At 43.0% G+C, this 15,695-nt stretch overlaps 1 protein-coding gene across 4 annotated transcripts in view; it reads left to right on the forward strand.

Moving 5' to 3' along the window:
* Fak (protein tyrosine kinase 2 Fak) overlaps window positions 1-15,014 on the forward strand; it is a 51,488-nt gene extending 36,474 nt beyond the window's left edge. For all 4 annotated transcript variants that reach the window (XM_075669413.1, XM_075669409.1, XM_075669411.1 and 1 more), the window contains 6 exons: window positions 792-908; window positions 2,883-2,973; window positions 4,527-4,606; window positions 5,474-5,674; window positions 9,742-9,822; window positions 10,552-15,014. In XM_075669413.1, coding sequence (XP_075525528.1) covers window positions 792-908; window positions 2,883-2,973; window positions 4,527-4,606; window positions 5,474-5,674; window positions 9,742-9,822; window positions 10,552-10,905 — 924 coding nt within the window. In that variant the 3' untranslated portion in view covers window positions 10,906-15,014. The remainder of the gene's footprint in view (window positions 1-791; window positions 909-2,882; window positions 2,974-4,526; window positions 4,607-5,473; window positions 5,675-9,741; window positions 9,823-10,551) is intronic.
* The last annotated feature ends 681 nt before the right edge of the window (window positions 15,015-15,695 follow it).

Here is a 15,695-nt window from a genome sequence, read left to right on the forward strand (position 1 = left end):
CCGTGTAACCGAATTGGTAATACACTGCATGCGTAAATGCGGAAGATGTGGGTGTGACTCCCACCTGCGGCAAGTTGTCTGTGTGTTTATTTTAATTTCCTTTTTTCCTTATTAGTTTGACATTTCAGTGAAACGTAACAATGACTTTTTCGTATGCTTTGTCTGGCTTCGTCGTCTGTCTGTTGTAACCAGTGGAAAAAATCGAGCCACTTTGGATCACGTTCTTGTTCTTGCTCAAAAATGAAAAAAGCACGTAAAAGCAGGGATGGCGTTGCCAACAAGCAGTCAGCATTGTGCATTGGCAACTACGCACTCAAGACTGGCAAGACTGGCGAGAGTGGCTCAGTGGCCATGGCACTGCTTTGCCGACCACAAAGCCGCGGTCGCAGTCCTTGGTTGTGGTGGCCATACCATAATTTGATGCGAGCTAAATGCAAGAACACTAGCGTACTTCAAATTAGGTGCTCGTTAAAGAACACCAGGTGGTCAGTATTAAGTTGGCGCGCTGGTTAACAGCGTTTCCATAGCCACAGTGTTGCTGTGAGATGTTAAAACCCCACAACTCAATCAACTATGCTGTATTCGGAAATGTGAATGGTGTGCATTGTCATTTATCAGGCTGCGTGGAAATAAGATCCATTTAGTATGAGCGTAAACCTGAATGTAAATTGTAAGCATAAACTTGTTTGTGAACATCGTTCTCATCTATGGTAACGTGTGATCCTCGGACAAGGAACTCAGCTGGTGCATGGCATGATGGTGTGTGTTTGTGGTGCCGGGAATTCGTGCAGGACAACGACACCCTAGAACAGCGGCTCCTGGAGATGAAGTTGCAGATGCAGCAGCGGGAGACGGAGGAAGACTCGAGGTGGCTTAGTCAGGAGGCAACCCACTTCGACCCCCTTCCGGTGAGGCCAGCAACTGGCGCACTGCTTTTAACAGCGAAGCTGCTAAGAGGAATAGCATGTAGTGTAGCGCAGCAAGAACAAGGTCACAAGAACTTTAGAAATGGAACACAGAAAGAAATGAAACGCAGAACACAGCAACTTTAGTATGGCGCTGAAAGCCGGTGTGCGGCAATGTGTCCAGTATCAAATGTTAGTCAAAGAAAAGCCAGAGTCCCAAATTCTTGCTTTGAAATATAATTAGGGAGTTTTTGGTCTTGTGAACTCAAGGTTGGGGAACGCAAACTGCCGGGTGTACAAAAGAATGTAAGAGGAGGATACAAAAGTGTGCAAGCACTACGTGGGGTTTTGCTTACGCCAGGATGCTTGGTTGCGGTATTTCTGAAACTCCCTGTTATCAATGATTACAAAATAAAGTTTCCTTGTATATATAGCACATTCACTCACAGAAAATCATTTGCACAATTTTATTTCGCCAGTTATCTGTCATTTTTGTTTTTCTCGTTGCATTTTCTCGGCTTCATGTCGAAGCTCAGTTAGGGATTTGTACGGCTACGGTGGTGAAAGCTGACGGTGTGGTGCTTTAATGCAGCCAGCGTGGGAGCTGTCACTACAGAACAGCTAGCAAACAAACATTGGCTAGTTAGCTAATTGCTCTGTCTTTGAGGCAGCACTACTTTTTTTTATGATGTTTGCAATGTGAGATCGAAGGAGGTTCATAATTCAGGAGTTTTTGAAGTGGGCTAATGTGAAAATTATTACTAAGATACCTCCTCCTCTTGAAACAGGACAGTGCTAAAGACGTGGACTTAGTAAAGCCACACAAGAAGATGGCGCTGTGTTATGAAATGGCGCTGTGCTTCATATTTTTAGTGCTCCCTTTCTGTGTCCGCATCCATAGCGCTGGCTCGGGGTGCTATTCTGGGGTGGGGTAATGTAACAACTCTGTTCCAATGCCATTCATTTTTGCACTTTCTCACTGGTCAGAGCGGTACTTCTCCCGCGTCATCAATGGGATCAGCCGGCCGTGAGCAATGGATGATAAGCGTGGAATAAAGTAGAGTGGGAAGAATTGGTACATTATGCCAGCCTTGGACACTGCCAAATTCCACCATCATGTCGGTTTCAATGACTGACAGGGCTGCTACACCCTCTCTTATTGGCTCAGAGCACCGAGGTGGAGGAATTCAACAACATGGTGGAATTTGATGATGTCTGGTACAGCACCCCGGTTTCTGAGAGTGGATTTGCGGAATTCGCAGGTTGCACAGTTTGCCTCCTTTTTGGCTTTTCTGAATGCCCAGTGCAAATGCCTCTTGCACTCTTTCTGCACCGGTGCAGCCATACCAATTGCCTGCAAATTCAGACATTGCACTCATAGGTACACTGCTTTAAGTGTTTCCATTTAGTAAGCCTAATACTAGATGTGCTGACGTTCTGACTGTTCTTGGACTTTTTAAGAGTGGGTTGTGCGTCATCTAGTGTGCTGCTAAAGGTGCCAAGTTGTTTGTGGTCACATATTCAATAAAATAATGAAACAAATCTCTCATTGTTTTTGGTAATTTAAGAACGTCTGGAACAAATAAGCTAACTATATTAAACCCGACGTTTCGGGGCCGACTCGGATGTTTTGTCCAATGTTAAACAATTAATGGTGGCAGAGTGCAACTTCATAGATACTGATAACTTTATAATTAGCCTAATGAGACAGGCAATATGTTTAGCTTAATCCTCTCATCGCTGCTTGTGTAATTGGTGGATCAGAACGTGAGGGTTATGTGATGCTTCAGAAAAGCCAGGTGGGGGTTCCCCTATGGCTAAAGTTTGAAAACTTGTGTCTTACTGATCAAGCTGAGTCACTGCTGGTGACCCCTTTGTGACGTTTGTGAAGCAGGTGCAGCTCTTTCTGCGCATGAGGTTTAACGCAAGAAATCATGCCTTCAAGGAAGTGTTTGATCACGTGCCGTTTCATTCCAGACAACACCCAATCGCCCTCGTGCGTCGTGCAGTGATACTTCCGATGCAGGGAGCATAGGCATTGCGAATGGTACCAGCCCATCTTCCCCGGGTAACTGTTTTAAACCTTCTTATTACCCTTCAAAGTGTCAGCTCTGTGACATCATAGGGAATAATACTAGTCTGTGCAAGTTTGTTGTCGTGCTATATGAAAGTGCTGTTATTGAATTAACCAGGTAAATGGAGTTAACTTAAAAGTTCAATTGCACCAAAATATTTGACCGTGTAAAAAGCCTAGTTTCAGATAGCATAGATACAGCAGCCTCTATGAAAAGCTTTTCTTTGGAATGCAAGCGAATCGTAATATGGGGTGTTTTTTTTTAGCTGCACCAAACATTTAAACGTTGCCTGCGGTAGATAGCACAATTCTAACCCTTGAGCCTAAATTTGCTCGCTGAGTTGGCCATTGCTTCTACGAGAGATGAAAATGCTGAACTGATTAATTAGGATAGTTATGCTAATTGCAAGGCATGTCGACTTGGAACGAATTCCGAGGATGGCACTGGTTTCGAGATATGCGCTGTCAAACTTTCAGTAAAAATGCCCATTGTTTAACTTACCTTTTTAAAGAAAACGCTGTTTTGTGCATTTGAGCACAATAGTAACTGGAACATCAATGCATTTCATTCGACACTGAAAATTAATATTTCGAAACTGGCGTAGCCCGGAGAATTCGTTCCAAGTGAATACAACTTGAGAACTCACTGGCTACAATTTGTAAATTTAAATATGTGCCGTTAAGTAACTCATTAAATGTTGACTAGAGTAATTATGTTAATTATTCAATTAAGCCTTTTGAGTTCTCATGGAAGTATAATGGCTGCCTCATCGAATAATATAGCTCAGGGGCTAGAATTGTATGATCTGCCTCAGGCAATTAAAAAAAATTTGGTGCAGAAAAAAAAAAAAACATGCCTGGTACTATTAAAAGCTTTCAAAAGCAGTCTTTTTCTATAGAGTTTGTGCCCTAACGTTTTTGATACGAAACCATTACCGCTCACCGGAAATGATGAGAACCAACGCAGCACCTCAGCATGACCACCGAGATCGGATAGTGCCCACAGCACACTGAATATTTTGGAGGCCGTGTGTTGAGATTCGCATCATATCCACTAACCACAAGGCGCATGTGTCATCTGTTTAGGTGCTATTTAAAGCCCGTGCATAAGAAAATTAAACAATTAGCAGCCGCACGGCTTTGTCAGGATTGCCTTAGTATTGTATATTACTCATTTCGTGACCAATACTGTATCCAAAGTGAAATTTTATTTCAGTTACATTTGGCCTTTAACTTTATGTATGACGAGGCCCTTAGTCTTACAGTGCTCTCTGTGAGCAGGATTTTTTACCTGCTACGGCATTGCGTTGCTGAGCTCGAGCTCGTGGATTCGATCATGGCCACAACAGCCGCATTTGAGTGGGGACACAACGCAAAAACGCTCGTGTGCTTAAGATTTAGATTCACATTAAAGAACCCCATGTGGTCAAAATTAATGCCAAGTCCCCCACTAGGGTGTGCCTCATAATCAGAGCTTAATTTTGCTTCCTGAAACCTCAGAATTTCTTTTAACCAGCATTTATACTCCATCTTTCTCTTTCCCACAGTTGTAACGAGCCCAGGTCCACTCAACCAAGAGGAAGTTTCCATGGGATCACTAGAATACTCCATGGTAGATAAGAAACCTGTAGGTGTCGTTGTTTCTTGTTTAACATTTGACATTTGGAATGCTTTGCACGTTGTTGAGTGTTTCTTTTTGTTTGTTGTTGAAACATTCATGTATCTGTTGCACAAAGCCTCATGTGCAGTTGGTGACAAGAACACTATAATGCTGCATATTAAAATAAAATGGCTTACTCACATTTCCATTCCAACAAGAATATGCAAAGTGTATTGAGCATGTTGCAGCAAATTCTACTGACAAGTAATTACTGACCAACTAGTATTCCAGTTTCTATGTTTTCACCTAGTTTTCCATAGACAGGACACAGCAAAATGCGGCGCTTGGCAAAGACATTCACCAACACTCTGTTATGCGATACCCAGCCTGCTTATACTCAACAATAATCTTTCAATTCGCCGTAACAGGGTTTGCAGCTTGCTAGAGTGAGCAGGTTACCTAAACTTTCAGATTCTTAAAGTCAACACGTTACCTAAGCGAAGTTTGAACACGCCATGAACACAAAAGAATGAAAAATGTTGGTTGATAATATCCATAGTGCATAAATTGACACAATATGGCCTGTGCTGCCATTTGTGCTACCACAATTCAAATACTTCACTTCAAATTAGGACAGCTCCATAAGCGGTAGATTATAACAGCATGCTATATGGAGGGGTGCTTCAAGCAAATAATTAAGAAAGCCACCCTGTGTTCTTCTAGAAACGACTTGCATTTATATGTTGCGAACAGTTTATACTGCAAAGTCATTTTGAAGGTTAGTGGAGCAGGTTTCAGGAAAAACAGCCTGTAACCTCTGGTAATTTGACAGCATGTGAAATGATGTATCGAGAAACGAATTACGAGCACTTGTAAATGCCCCATAAAATGCAGAAAAGCCCCATTGTCCAGCAGTCGCAGCCGTATCCGCCTCCCAAGCCAGAGATGATGCCAGCTGCGCAGCCTCCGACACTGGAGACCGACCGGACCAATGACCACGTGTACGAATGCACCACCCGCGTGGTCCGTTCGGTCATGCAGCTTTCCCAGGGAGTCACCGAGGCCAGGGCGGAAGAGTACCTAGACTTGGTCAAGGTGAGCTGAACAGTGGTCCCACTGATAGTGGTCCCAGTGGTATTGCCATGCATGCATTGTTTTACATTTTGCCGGTGAACCCCTTGCAGCAGATTATCACTTACCAAGTTATCGCTTAGTGCTAGAAACACCTGCTGTATAAGAATTTTCATGAATGTTTTTCGCCATATCTATAGCGAAAGTGACGTGTAATCAGACTGAGTGCACTTTGCAAATGGTACTTGCAAACGTTCTTGAACATGTGCAAGCGCCAGTGATTACTCTGGAGTGTGCAGTTGGACATGTATAAACAGTAGATAACCATGACCCACAAGATGAAGTTGATGAGCGATGACTGTGCTTGCCACAGTCATTGTCTTTTGATTGTCACTTTTTTTTGGCATAAGTTTGCCCAATGAAGAGATTGATTCTTTCTTCACACTTTCTGGTTTTTCACTGTCACTGCATGATAATATGTATTTCCAAGTGTGTGTGTGTTATTTTTGCATTTTTGTCAGTTACTTTCTTCACCGAGCTATCACTGCTATCGGGTCATCACTCAGTGTTCGCTGTATTTGAAATTTCATGACGGTTGCTGCCAGTTGTGGCAACATATTTTTGTCTAATAATCTCGAATTTATGAGAGCACCAGCGATTACTCTGGAATGCATGGTGATGGGTACATAAATAGCAAGCGATCTTGACCTGTGGGATTAGATTCAATGACTGCCAACCATGCTCACAGTTGTCATTCAAGTGTCATTTTGCATCCTTCGTGCAATGAGTTGGTTTCTTTCATTCACTCTTGCTGCAAGTATATATTGCATTAGCATTGTCACTACGTGAAGACAATATCTAATTTTTCACAGCAGTCAGCGGGTTTCAGTCACATTATAACCCGAAGGTGGTTCCCAAGGTGTTGTTTAAGGTGGTAATTCATGGGCCGCATTCTATTTATTTATTTATTTATTTATTTGCAGTCCTTCAAATACTCCTCTTTGAGGGATTTTACATGAGGTGTGGCCAAGTGCACAAATTATCAGAAACTCGCAATAACCCACCACAGCAAACACAAGAATCAGTAAGTTATAAAAACAGCAAGATAAAAATAATATACACAAATCCGAAAATGCAGTTGCACCCGTTTATAACGAACTTGATAGTTCCGCGAAAAGTGGTCGTTATATCAGTAGTTCACTATACATGGACTTGCCCTTAAGAACGCTAAAAAATTAGCCGCTCCAAAACTGGCATCAGCAGTTACAATTCGGCAGCAATTTGGTCTGAAAGCCAGATTTTCAGTGTAATTTTTGTTCCCGGTGCGTTCTTGCATCAAGCTGCAAACTTCCGTTAGAAGCGTCCATCTAGAGAACGAAATGTGTCATCGTGTAGCTCTTTCAAAATGGCATCCGCTTCCGATCTCCTGTCATTTCGAAACTGCAAGTGCAGCCGCCATTTCTTTTACAAGAGCTTGTGATATATGTTACTACCAGCGGGACATAACTGTATTCTGCACATGATAGTGAAATGTCTAGTTGGCCGGAAGCGTAAACTTCAGAAACTACTGCGGCATGCTGCCATTCTGCGAAGGCCTCGGCATTACGACCGCACATCAGCCACGCAAAAGCCGTAAAATGACGTTATCTATGTCGCTTCGGGTGGCAAAAAAAAGAAAGCAATGTTTGAAAGGTAAAACGTCGCCACGAAACATTATCAGCAATTAGCAACACATGGACGAAGCACTGCTGAATCGTGATCTCCTGGTAATGGCGCAGTAACTGCCGACCGTTTACACGAAGGGTCGCCAACTCAGGCCACATAGGACCATGTCGGGCTGTGTCGACAGGAACGCTTGAGCGGCCATTGTTCCCATGGTGGAAAGACATAGATGGTCGTTCCAAATCGTTGAAACAGGCATAATGCACATGGTGCCGCACGAACAGTTGCGCAGGAACGATAATCATGCCATTGTGGCATCCGATATCGCACTGATGCATGCGCCAGCACCTGGCCCATGCCATGCTGTTCATATTGTATGCAGCAAAACTCCAACCTGGAGGTATGCCTTGAAAGCGCATGACCACCCGTCACAGTCTTCGTGGATTCCGAAATCCGCACGAGGCGGTCGCTCGCTCATTTGGAAGGCAGTATTGCTGTCGCATTTGCACTGTAGCGGGGCACATGCTGCTGTGTGCCCAGTTTAGTTACGCTTCCGTGCTTTGGAAATTCGCGTGTGCCCTCTGTTTATCGTGACCCGGTTCGAAGTGTCCATTGCAGTAGTGCGGCGCTATAAAAAACATTCGTTATATCTGGAAGCAGTTTCTGCAGGGAGGGTCGGAATATCGTAAATCAGCTGAAATGTGGTTATATGTGGAATCATTATAAGTGCGTTCGACTGTACAAACTTTATAGAAAAGGACAAGGCAAAAAACGGTCCAAGTACAGTAGAACCTCGTTGATTTGATCCCATTTCCTACGATTTCCCGGTGGCAACATTTGTAATTAAGAACACGAAAAGTTACCCAATACAGTTACACCTTTTTTTTTGTCAGTTGATACATTCACGTTCAATCCATCGTCATACGGATCATATCATGTTTTCCGGCCACTAGATCTAATGTATATCCCAGTCACTTCATGTGATTTAGCCATGCTGTGTTCTAACTTTTTTGTTTGTAGAAAAGGCGCGAGGCCCGCGCATTTGAGAACAGTAGCCGCCCGCTGCAGCAGTTTCCTCGTTGTACTCGCTCGCCCCTGTCACATGAAAACGCTGGCACACAGTCGGTTTCCTATTATTCTGGTACCAGCAAATCTCCTCGTGGGTCAAATGAACACGTCGAAACTTATCGCCAAAATGGCCTACCCAAAAAAGCTGCTGAATTTGAGGAGTGCAATTCCGCAAGCTGCAATTCTACAGGCTGAATTCGAGGAGTGCAAACCTAAGGTTGCCGAAGCTGCAAAAACTACAATGTGGATCTCGGGCCGCTCCAGCCCCACCAGCTCGGCTTGTGTTGAGGTCTCGTGTCACCACTATTCGCGCAATGCTTCGGCTTATGTAGATGTCAACTACAGATGGAGTATGCCGAATTTTTCGGTGCCTTCAGATCATAAGTTTTCCCACTTAGTACGTTCTTCTCGCATTTCTTTTCTTAAAATGTAAGAATGAGCTTCTATTGTATAGAAATAGGCAAATAGGGTATTTATTGTGTACAAAAAGAGACTGTAACAAATTAACAGGTATAAAACAGAAAATTAAGAGGCATTATTAACAAGTACAACACAGGTAAACAAAGAGCCACAATACTCTATAAGCACAGTAAGGCATCAGCAGAAACATGGTGAAAAAGATGCTGCAGATACTACAAGCAGATGATGTAATCAGGCAAGAAGCATTTCAGTGGCGGACTTAAAATGTGCAGGATCAGCATGAACTATGATACTGATTGGAAGATTACTCTAATCTGTTTGGCAGTTTGTGTGAAGGAATGAAGATGGGCTGTTGTTTGTGCTGTTGTTGGTGGGTAAACAACTTTTTCTGAGGTTCTTGTAGGCGATATCATTGCATGCTCTTATAGCTGAACCAGATAGTAGGTACTCACTGGCTTGTCATCTACAAATGTTCCATATGCAATTGTTGGCAGGCCTTTACTTTTTGCTTTTCACTCATCGTGCATGATGAGGCATTACAGTGGGGCGGGGTATTATGTGGTACAGTCTGAACCTCAATACATCAAACATGAATATAACTAAGTAAATCTAAAATGGTTCTTGCTGATATAAGCATGTTATGAATATGCTCTTGTAGTGAGTATTGGATATACAAAGGTATTTTTATATCAGATGCAACTTTGTTGGTTCGGCTAATGTTGCAGTCATCAGCCATGCCAAGACCTGCCATTCTTGGCAGGTCTGGCACCAGTCATGTTTCTCTTTCTGCCTTGATCAGTTTGGCATTACTGTAACGATACTGAGCTGCATTTCTTCATGCAGGATGGCTAAATATGTATGCAGATTACACAATATGCGTGTACATTATACAGAGCTGCACTGCACCAAATTTGGTTATCATAATGGCTTTTTCTTTGCAGAATGTTGGCTTGGAGTTGCGAAGCCTTTTGGCCAGCGTGGATGATCTCATGACTTTCTTTCCCCTATGGTCCAAAAAGGAGGTGAGCTTATTTGCAGTCTCTTGCTGTATGCTTCTCTGGTATATCGTGGCTATGTCGAGCTGTTCCCAGGGCTGATGCACAGCACAAAGCTTGGCCAGTTTAAGAGCTAATCAAAACTATGTGCAGCACATGACGCACTGGGCGTTGGGTGGAATCCAAATCGAGCACCAGTCGTGACGAACGGATATGTAAAGTTATTTTTCAAATGTTACGTTGTATGAAACACTAGAGAGGGGAAAGTCAAGCTGTGTTAGTATATTACGCCCCTGCAGCAACAAAACAGCCACTGTTATCCTGAGAGTAGGCTTTGTACACACAAAAAAGTAAAAAAAAATCAATAAATACTGATGGGAATGCTACGCTGAAGTTGCTGCATTTGGCTGCCATGACGTCATGGATTTTGCCAGCGTCTGCTTGTGTCGAGTTAAATGTCTTAGGTAATCAAGGGCTGTGCTGCTTTTTAAGTGTACCAAAGGCTCAACTGAGCAACTTTCAATACTCTTCCTGTGCCAGAATAACCCAAATATGAGAAAATAATTGGAAATTTATGATGCCGTACTTAGTACAGCCAAATTGTGATTTTAAGAAAGCCAATTTTACACATATCTAATTGAGTGAAGAACCTCGAAACTCTGAGGTGAACTCGACATCTCATCCAATAAGATGATTTGAAGTTTAAACAGCCAAGGCCTTGCACCAAAGGTGGTACTTTCGTGCCATCCTCACCAGGTGGAGATGGCTCATCGCGTCCTGAGCAAGGACATGGCCAACCTGGTGCAAGCCATGAAGCTGGCCATCAAATACTCAAAGACAACGCTCGACGCCGAGTACCGCCGCGGCATGCTGAGCTCTGCCCACGCTCTCGCCATCGACGCCAAGAACCTGCTGGACGTCGTTGACTCGGTCAGACTCCGCATCCAGATGTCGCCGTCGCAGGTGGCGCCCACGGCGCCTCCCACGTTGGCCTCGCCCGTCGCAGCCCGAAATGGCCAGGCAGCGGTTGAGGACGAAGAGGCGACGTCCGCAAGCTGTGTACAACGAGAAATTCAGCAGGACTGTGAACCAAACTACGATATTGCTTAACAGATTGCATCTTATATTGTGTGTGCAGCTATTGCATGTTTGATGCGAAAGGAAAGGAAACTCGGACCGAACCACTTGCAAAAGGGCGTACAAATTTTAAGGCACTCTGTCGTGTTTTTAGTGCATTTCACAGTTTGAGCTGCTCTTTGACTGTCTTGCAGCGAATAGGCGTGTGGCTGCAATTGTTGCTACATATTAAAGACCCTTGAAGGCATCTTCAGGTATGTAGTCGCATGTAGCAGCTGGAATTTGTGAGCTGCCTCCATGTGATGTGGTGTTGTGTGTGGCTTGATAGAAGAATGAAATTCGTTGTGGTGTTGCCGAGAAGCTTGTGTCTTCTGGTATAACATACAAACTGCATGTTTGAGGCACGGCTCATTGCAGCAGGGATAGGAATGCATTTTCTCAGTTGCAGTGCTCCTGTCATGCGTGGTGCTCTTAATGTAAAGCTGACTCGGCGCATCCGGTGTATGTAACGTTCGAGAAAATTGTCTCAAGTTGTGCTGCTGTTTGTGGGGACCATGTCTGTCTGTTGATGGGAAGAGATTGGGGAACATAACTTTTAGCATCTGTATACCTGCAGCTTTACTTCTATCACAGTCGGCTGACTTTCTTTTTATCCTGTAGGATTGAAAAAAAGAAAAGTTTTCTTTTTTTTAACGATTGAAATCCACTTTTCATTAGGCAGCAGTTTCCACTGTTGAGTTCTTACCACTTGACCATTTGCTTATTTATCAAAGCTTTTGAATGATAGAGTTCACTGCGTGTATTGTCAAGTCTACAAACAAAACAAAGTCTGACTTTTGCCCAGCAGTGAGCACCCTCTAAATGACTTGCCTGACTGATTTGCTTGTAATTAATCTGATTGCCCTTAAAAGACCTGCCCTGTCATTTTTTTTAATGAGTTATCAACTAATTGTCTTGACAGATTAACTGCACACGTGTTCGATTAAACAGAGACTCCAAGCACATGTGTAGCAGCAGCCATAAAAGCTTGCTGCAGAGCTGTTGCCACTTGAGTACACATATTACCTTGAACGTTCAGTGCCTGAGTAGGAAGCAACAAATATCGGTGATAAAACAGTTTCTAGTTGGGAGGAGGTGGGAGCTGTGAAAGTCGCACACACAAATGCTAAAAGACAGTGCACTAGAGTTAATAGTGGGCAGCTAAGCTAAGGCAACCATCGCATTGATGCTGTCGCGTCTTCTTGTGAACTTAGTTAACAGTCTACCCTGAGTAGCTGGTAGAAGAGCACATGGCAGTAGCTGTGTGCTCTTTTCAAGAATTGCTTTTTCTATGCAGCTTAGCATGTGCTCTCGCTGTACAAGACCCATTTTTTACCCAGTTGTCTCCTCTTTGTCTCAGTCATTATCCATGTTGAGCAGCTAACGAAAAAGAAAAAACATCTGTTTGTGTGACCTCTCAGAGGGTTTCTAAATGATTTGTGTATACAGGGTTTTCTAGTGTTTTGTGGGCAGCAGTGTATACTAGATGGACAACAAGTGTTAGCCTGCTTCGTCTATGCGCTGCCTTTGCAGTTGCTGTTCCTTAAAGGAGTACTGACACATATTTTCAAAGTTGTATAAATTATGTCTAACGCTTCTTGCACCTAAAAGGCGTTATATTGACTCATTGGCATTATAGTGACGGCCATCAAGCAGAGCAAAATTTTCTGACGTTATGTAGTGATAAGACGATGTTCAATCACCTTGCTCATAAAAAAAAATAATGTGCAGGAACTATCAACGATGATTGCTATTGTAATCGAATCGCCAAACACTTCAAGAAAACTGCTTGCTTTATCAAAAGAATGGTGCGATTGAGTGCATATATTTGTCCCAGTGAGGATATTCGGGTTAGGTTTGTTGTTTCGTTGCATTATTTCATAGAGAGCAGAGCCGTTAACCAGCACGTCTGTAGTAGTGGTATAGGTGGACGTCTCAAAGAGGTATAACAGTTGGCATTCGGCAACAAACGCACCACACAACTTGACTGCACGCGTGCACCCTATACGTCCGTGCAAAGTCCAAGCTTCAACCACCGACCTGGGGACACCAACCAGCCAACCACAGAGACGGGCAAAAGGGACAAAGAAAGCTATTCGCCCTAAAATAAGCAGTAGTGTTGCACACATTTTATCTGACTGCACTTTTTTGTGGCAGCTACAGCAGTCACAGGAATGGATCAAGCCAGCGCATCATGACGCATCCGCTTTCGCATCCACGAAGCCAAAACTGGTTCATAAGAACAAGTATTGTAGTAAATTATATTTAGGAGGCTGTGGTGGTTGCCAGTATTTTTTTCAGGGTTAGAACCTTCATTCACCGCAAAAAATTGACAAGTTGAAAATCTCATGTCAGTACTTCTTTAGAACCTGCTACAGGTCTATTGCTTTGCAGCAATGGCTGCATAGCACTTTTCACGGGCCACCCAAGGAAGTTCAGGCTGACTAAAGTGGGATGTGATCTGCAATCAACGTGGGAGCTAATTGGGCATTCTGCAATGGCAGTGTTGCCTGCAGCAGTTGCTTTAGAGGGTCCTGCTTCTGGAAAACGGGCACATTTGCTATAGAAGGCAGCAGTAGACAAAGTTTACATGCAAAGCTCACTCTTGTCAAGAGTTCTCGGTGCACTTTCAGTCTTGAACCCTTTAAACCCCCAAGCTGTACTTGTCCTGCCAGTCTGCACTGATGTTGTCAAAGACGAATTCAATTTCTTGCGGGTGCATTGTGCTTTGCTCTGCAGTAACCACTCAAGCACATCATCTCGTTCCACCAATAATTGATAGCTTTGGGCTGTCATGAGTGTAGAGAAAGTTATTGCAGATGTCTGTGTAATTGAGAAAATTTATCTGTTAATGTCTTACATTTTTAATGTCTCAGTTGAACACAATGGATAAACCATACAACTGGCGTTTTTTTTTTATTGAAGATGTTAGGCCTACATGCAGAAAATTGGCAAAGTAAATAAATTTATGAAATTTTATGCATTTCTTCAGTAAAGAACTTTGGAGTTTAAAGGTCAGATTGAGGCCCCAGAGTTGTCGCCAAGCATTTCTCTGTCAATACTTAGAGACATGAAGGAACGGATCCTTGCCCTGTAAATGCGAAAGCATTTAAACGTGTCTGCATTGTAGTTGGCTAAGCTAACGGCAGCCTGCGCTTCATTTAGCTACCTTCCTATTTGCGAAGTGTGCAGCGCTTTATAAATATATTTAGCTCTGAAAGCCAGAACACGGCTTAGGTGTCGACACTTTTGAGAATGCTTGCAAGAGACGGACGCATTGTGATGGTGACCGACTTCTGCGTGTGACCGGGTTGTACATTTTCAACTACTACAGCTGCAGCTACTTACGTCACATGTGCAGAATTTTTTTTCGAGCCCTTTCATTTCGCAGCAGCAGCAGCACACGTGTACTGCATTCGAACTTGTCACCATTTTCACCGCCCTTCCCACAGTAACAAAACGGGTTGCACCTATCTGTTCTTGCTTTTCTTTTTACGTTGAGGCGATGCATCATTTACAATGCTATGCGCCTTTACATGGGAAAGTGACTTGCAAAACAATGGTTTCACGGTGTGTAAGTGGCAGAATGAAGGCAAAATGTACGCGAGGGACTTATTTAACATAGCTATATGGCAATTTTTTTTTATCTTCTGCTCCGCAAGGTTCTGCTTTATTCATTGTCATAAGACAGTGGTATATACAGATGTTGTACCTCTGGTATCTATTTATCTCCCAAGCACTGTTGTCCTGCATTGTAGCAGGAAGAGATGGCCAACTGGTGATAAAACGTCTTGGCGCAGGAAAATGTTTAATAACAAATGCAGTGTACACTTACTTCTAACTCTGGCTTGCAAAAATGGCAGCAAACTAGTCACTGTTCGAACTTACTACATTGTAAATCGAAACCTCAACATTTCTTTTCAACAGTAAAATTTTGCATTTTTTTTTAGTAATCTGAGCTGTATACATAATAACAGCAATGGACTTGCTATATGGCCTTCCTCATGACTCTTTTATTTTTTTCTTCAATATATTGGCATGCATGTGTGTGTATGTCATGTTTACATGTTAATAGAACTTATTAAATTCAATTCGAAGTCACAGTGTGGTCTCGTTTTATGTTCAGAGCACTGAGCAAGTGCTCTGGAAACTGTAGCACATTGGAAAATGCCATGCTGTAGCTAAGCAGGTTGCAATACTTCCAGAGAAATGCAACGTGCAGGAGAAAGCATACGAATGGCAGGACTCATAATTTATTTCATTTCATTTCATTTATTATACACTCAAGGCCTGTGAAGGCTTTACAGAGGGGAGTGGGTTACAAGTGAATTCAAACAGTAAGTCTTGCAAAAGAAAAATATACAACATAAAATACAATTTGACAAATAATTCAGTACGAATACAATGAGCAATAACAAAAGGTATTACAAAAAAGGACAAGATATGCAAGCACATTAAACTGCATTTTAGCAAGTAATGTTGGTTAAGGTATCACGAAACAAAAGATTATCATTGATGGACACAATGTTGTCGGGAAGGTGGTTCCACTCTAGTGATGTCCGAGGTACGAATGATGGGGAGACCGTATTTGTGCTGCAAGAAGGGACGTGAACCTTGTAAGAATGATCGATGCGACGAGATACGTAGTGTGGAGTATGGTTGAATATGTCACGTAGTGTTGTGTGGTGAAAAATTTTGTGAAATAATGATAAACGGGAGACTTTACGTCGAGCTGTAAGAGATGGAAGAGAAAGGCTAGTTTTCATGGCTGTTACGCTGGCAGT

This window comes from Dermacentor variabilis, chromosome 9 (assembly GCF_050947875.1).
Source record: "Dermacentor variabilis isolate Ectoservices chromosome 9, ASM5094787v1, whole genome shotgun sequence".
NCBI lineage: Eukaryota > Metazoa > Arthropoda > Arachnida > Ixodida > Ixodidae > Dermacentor > Dermacentor variabilis.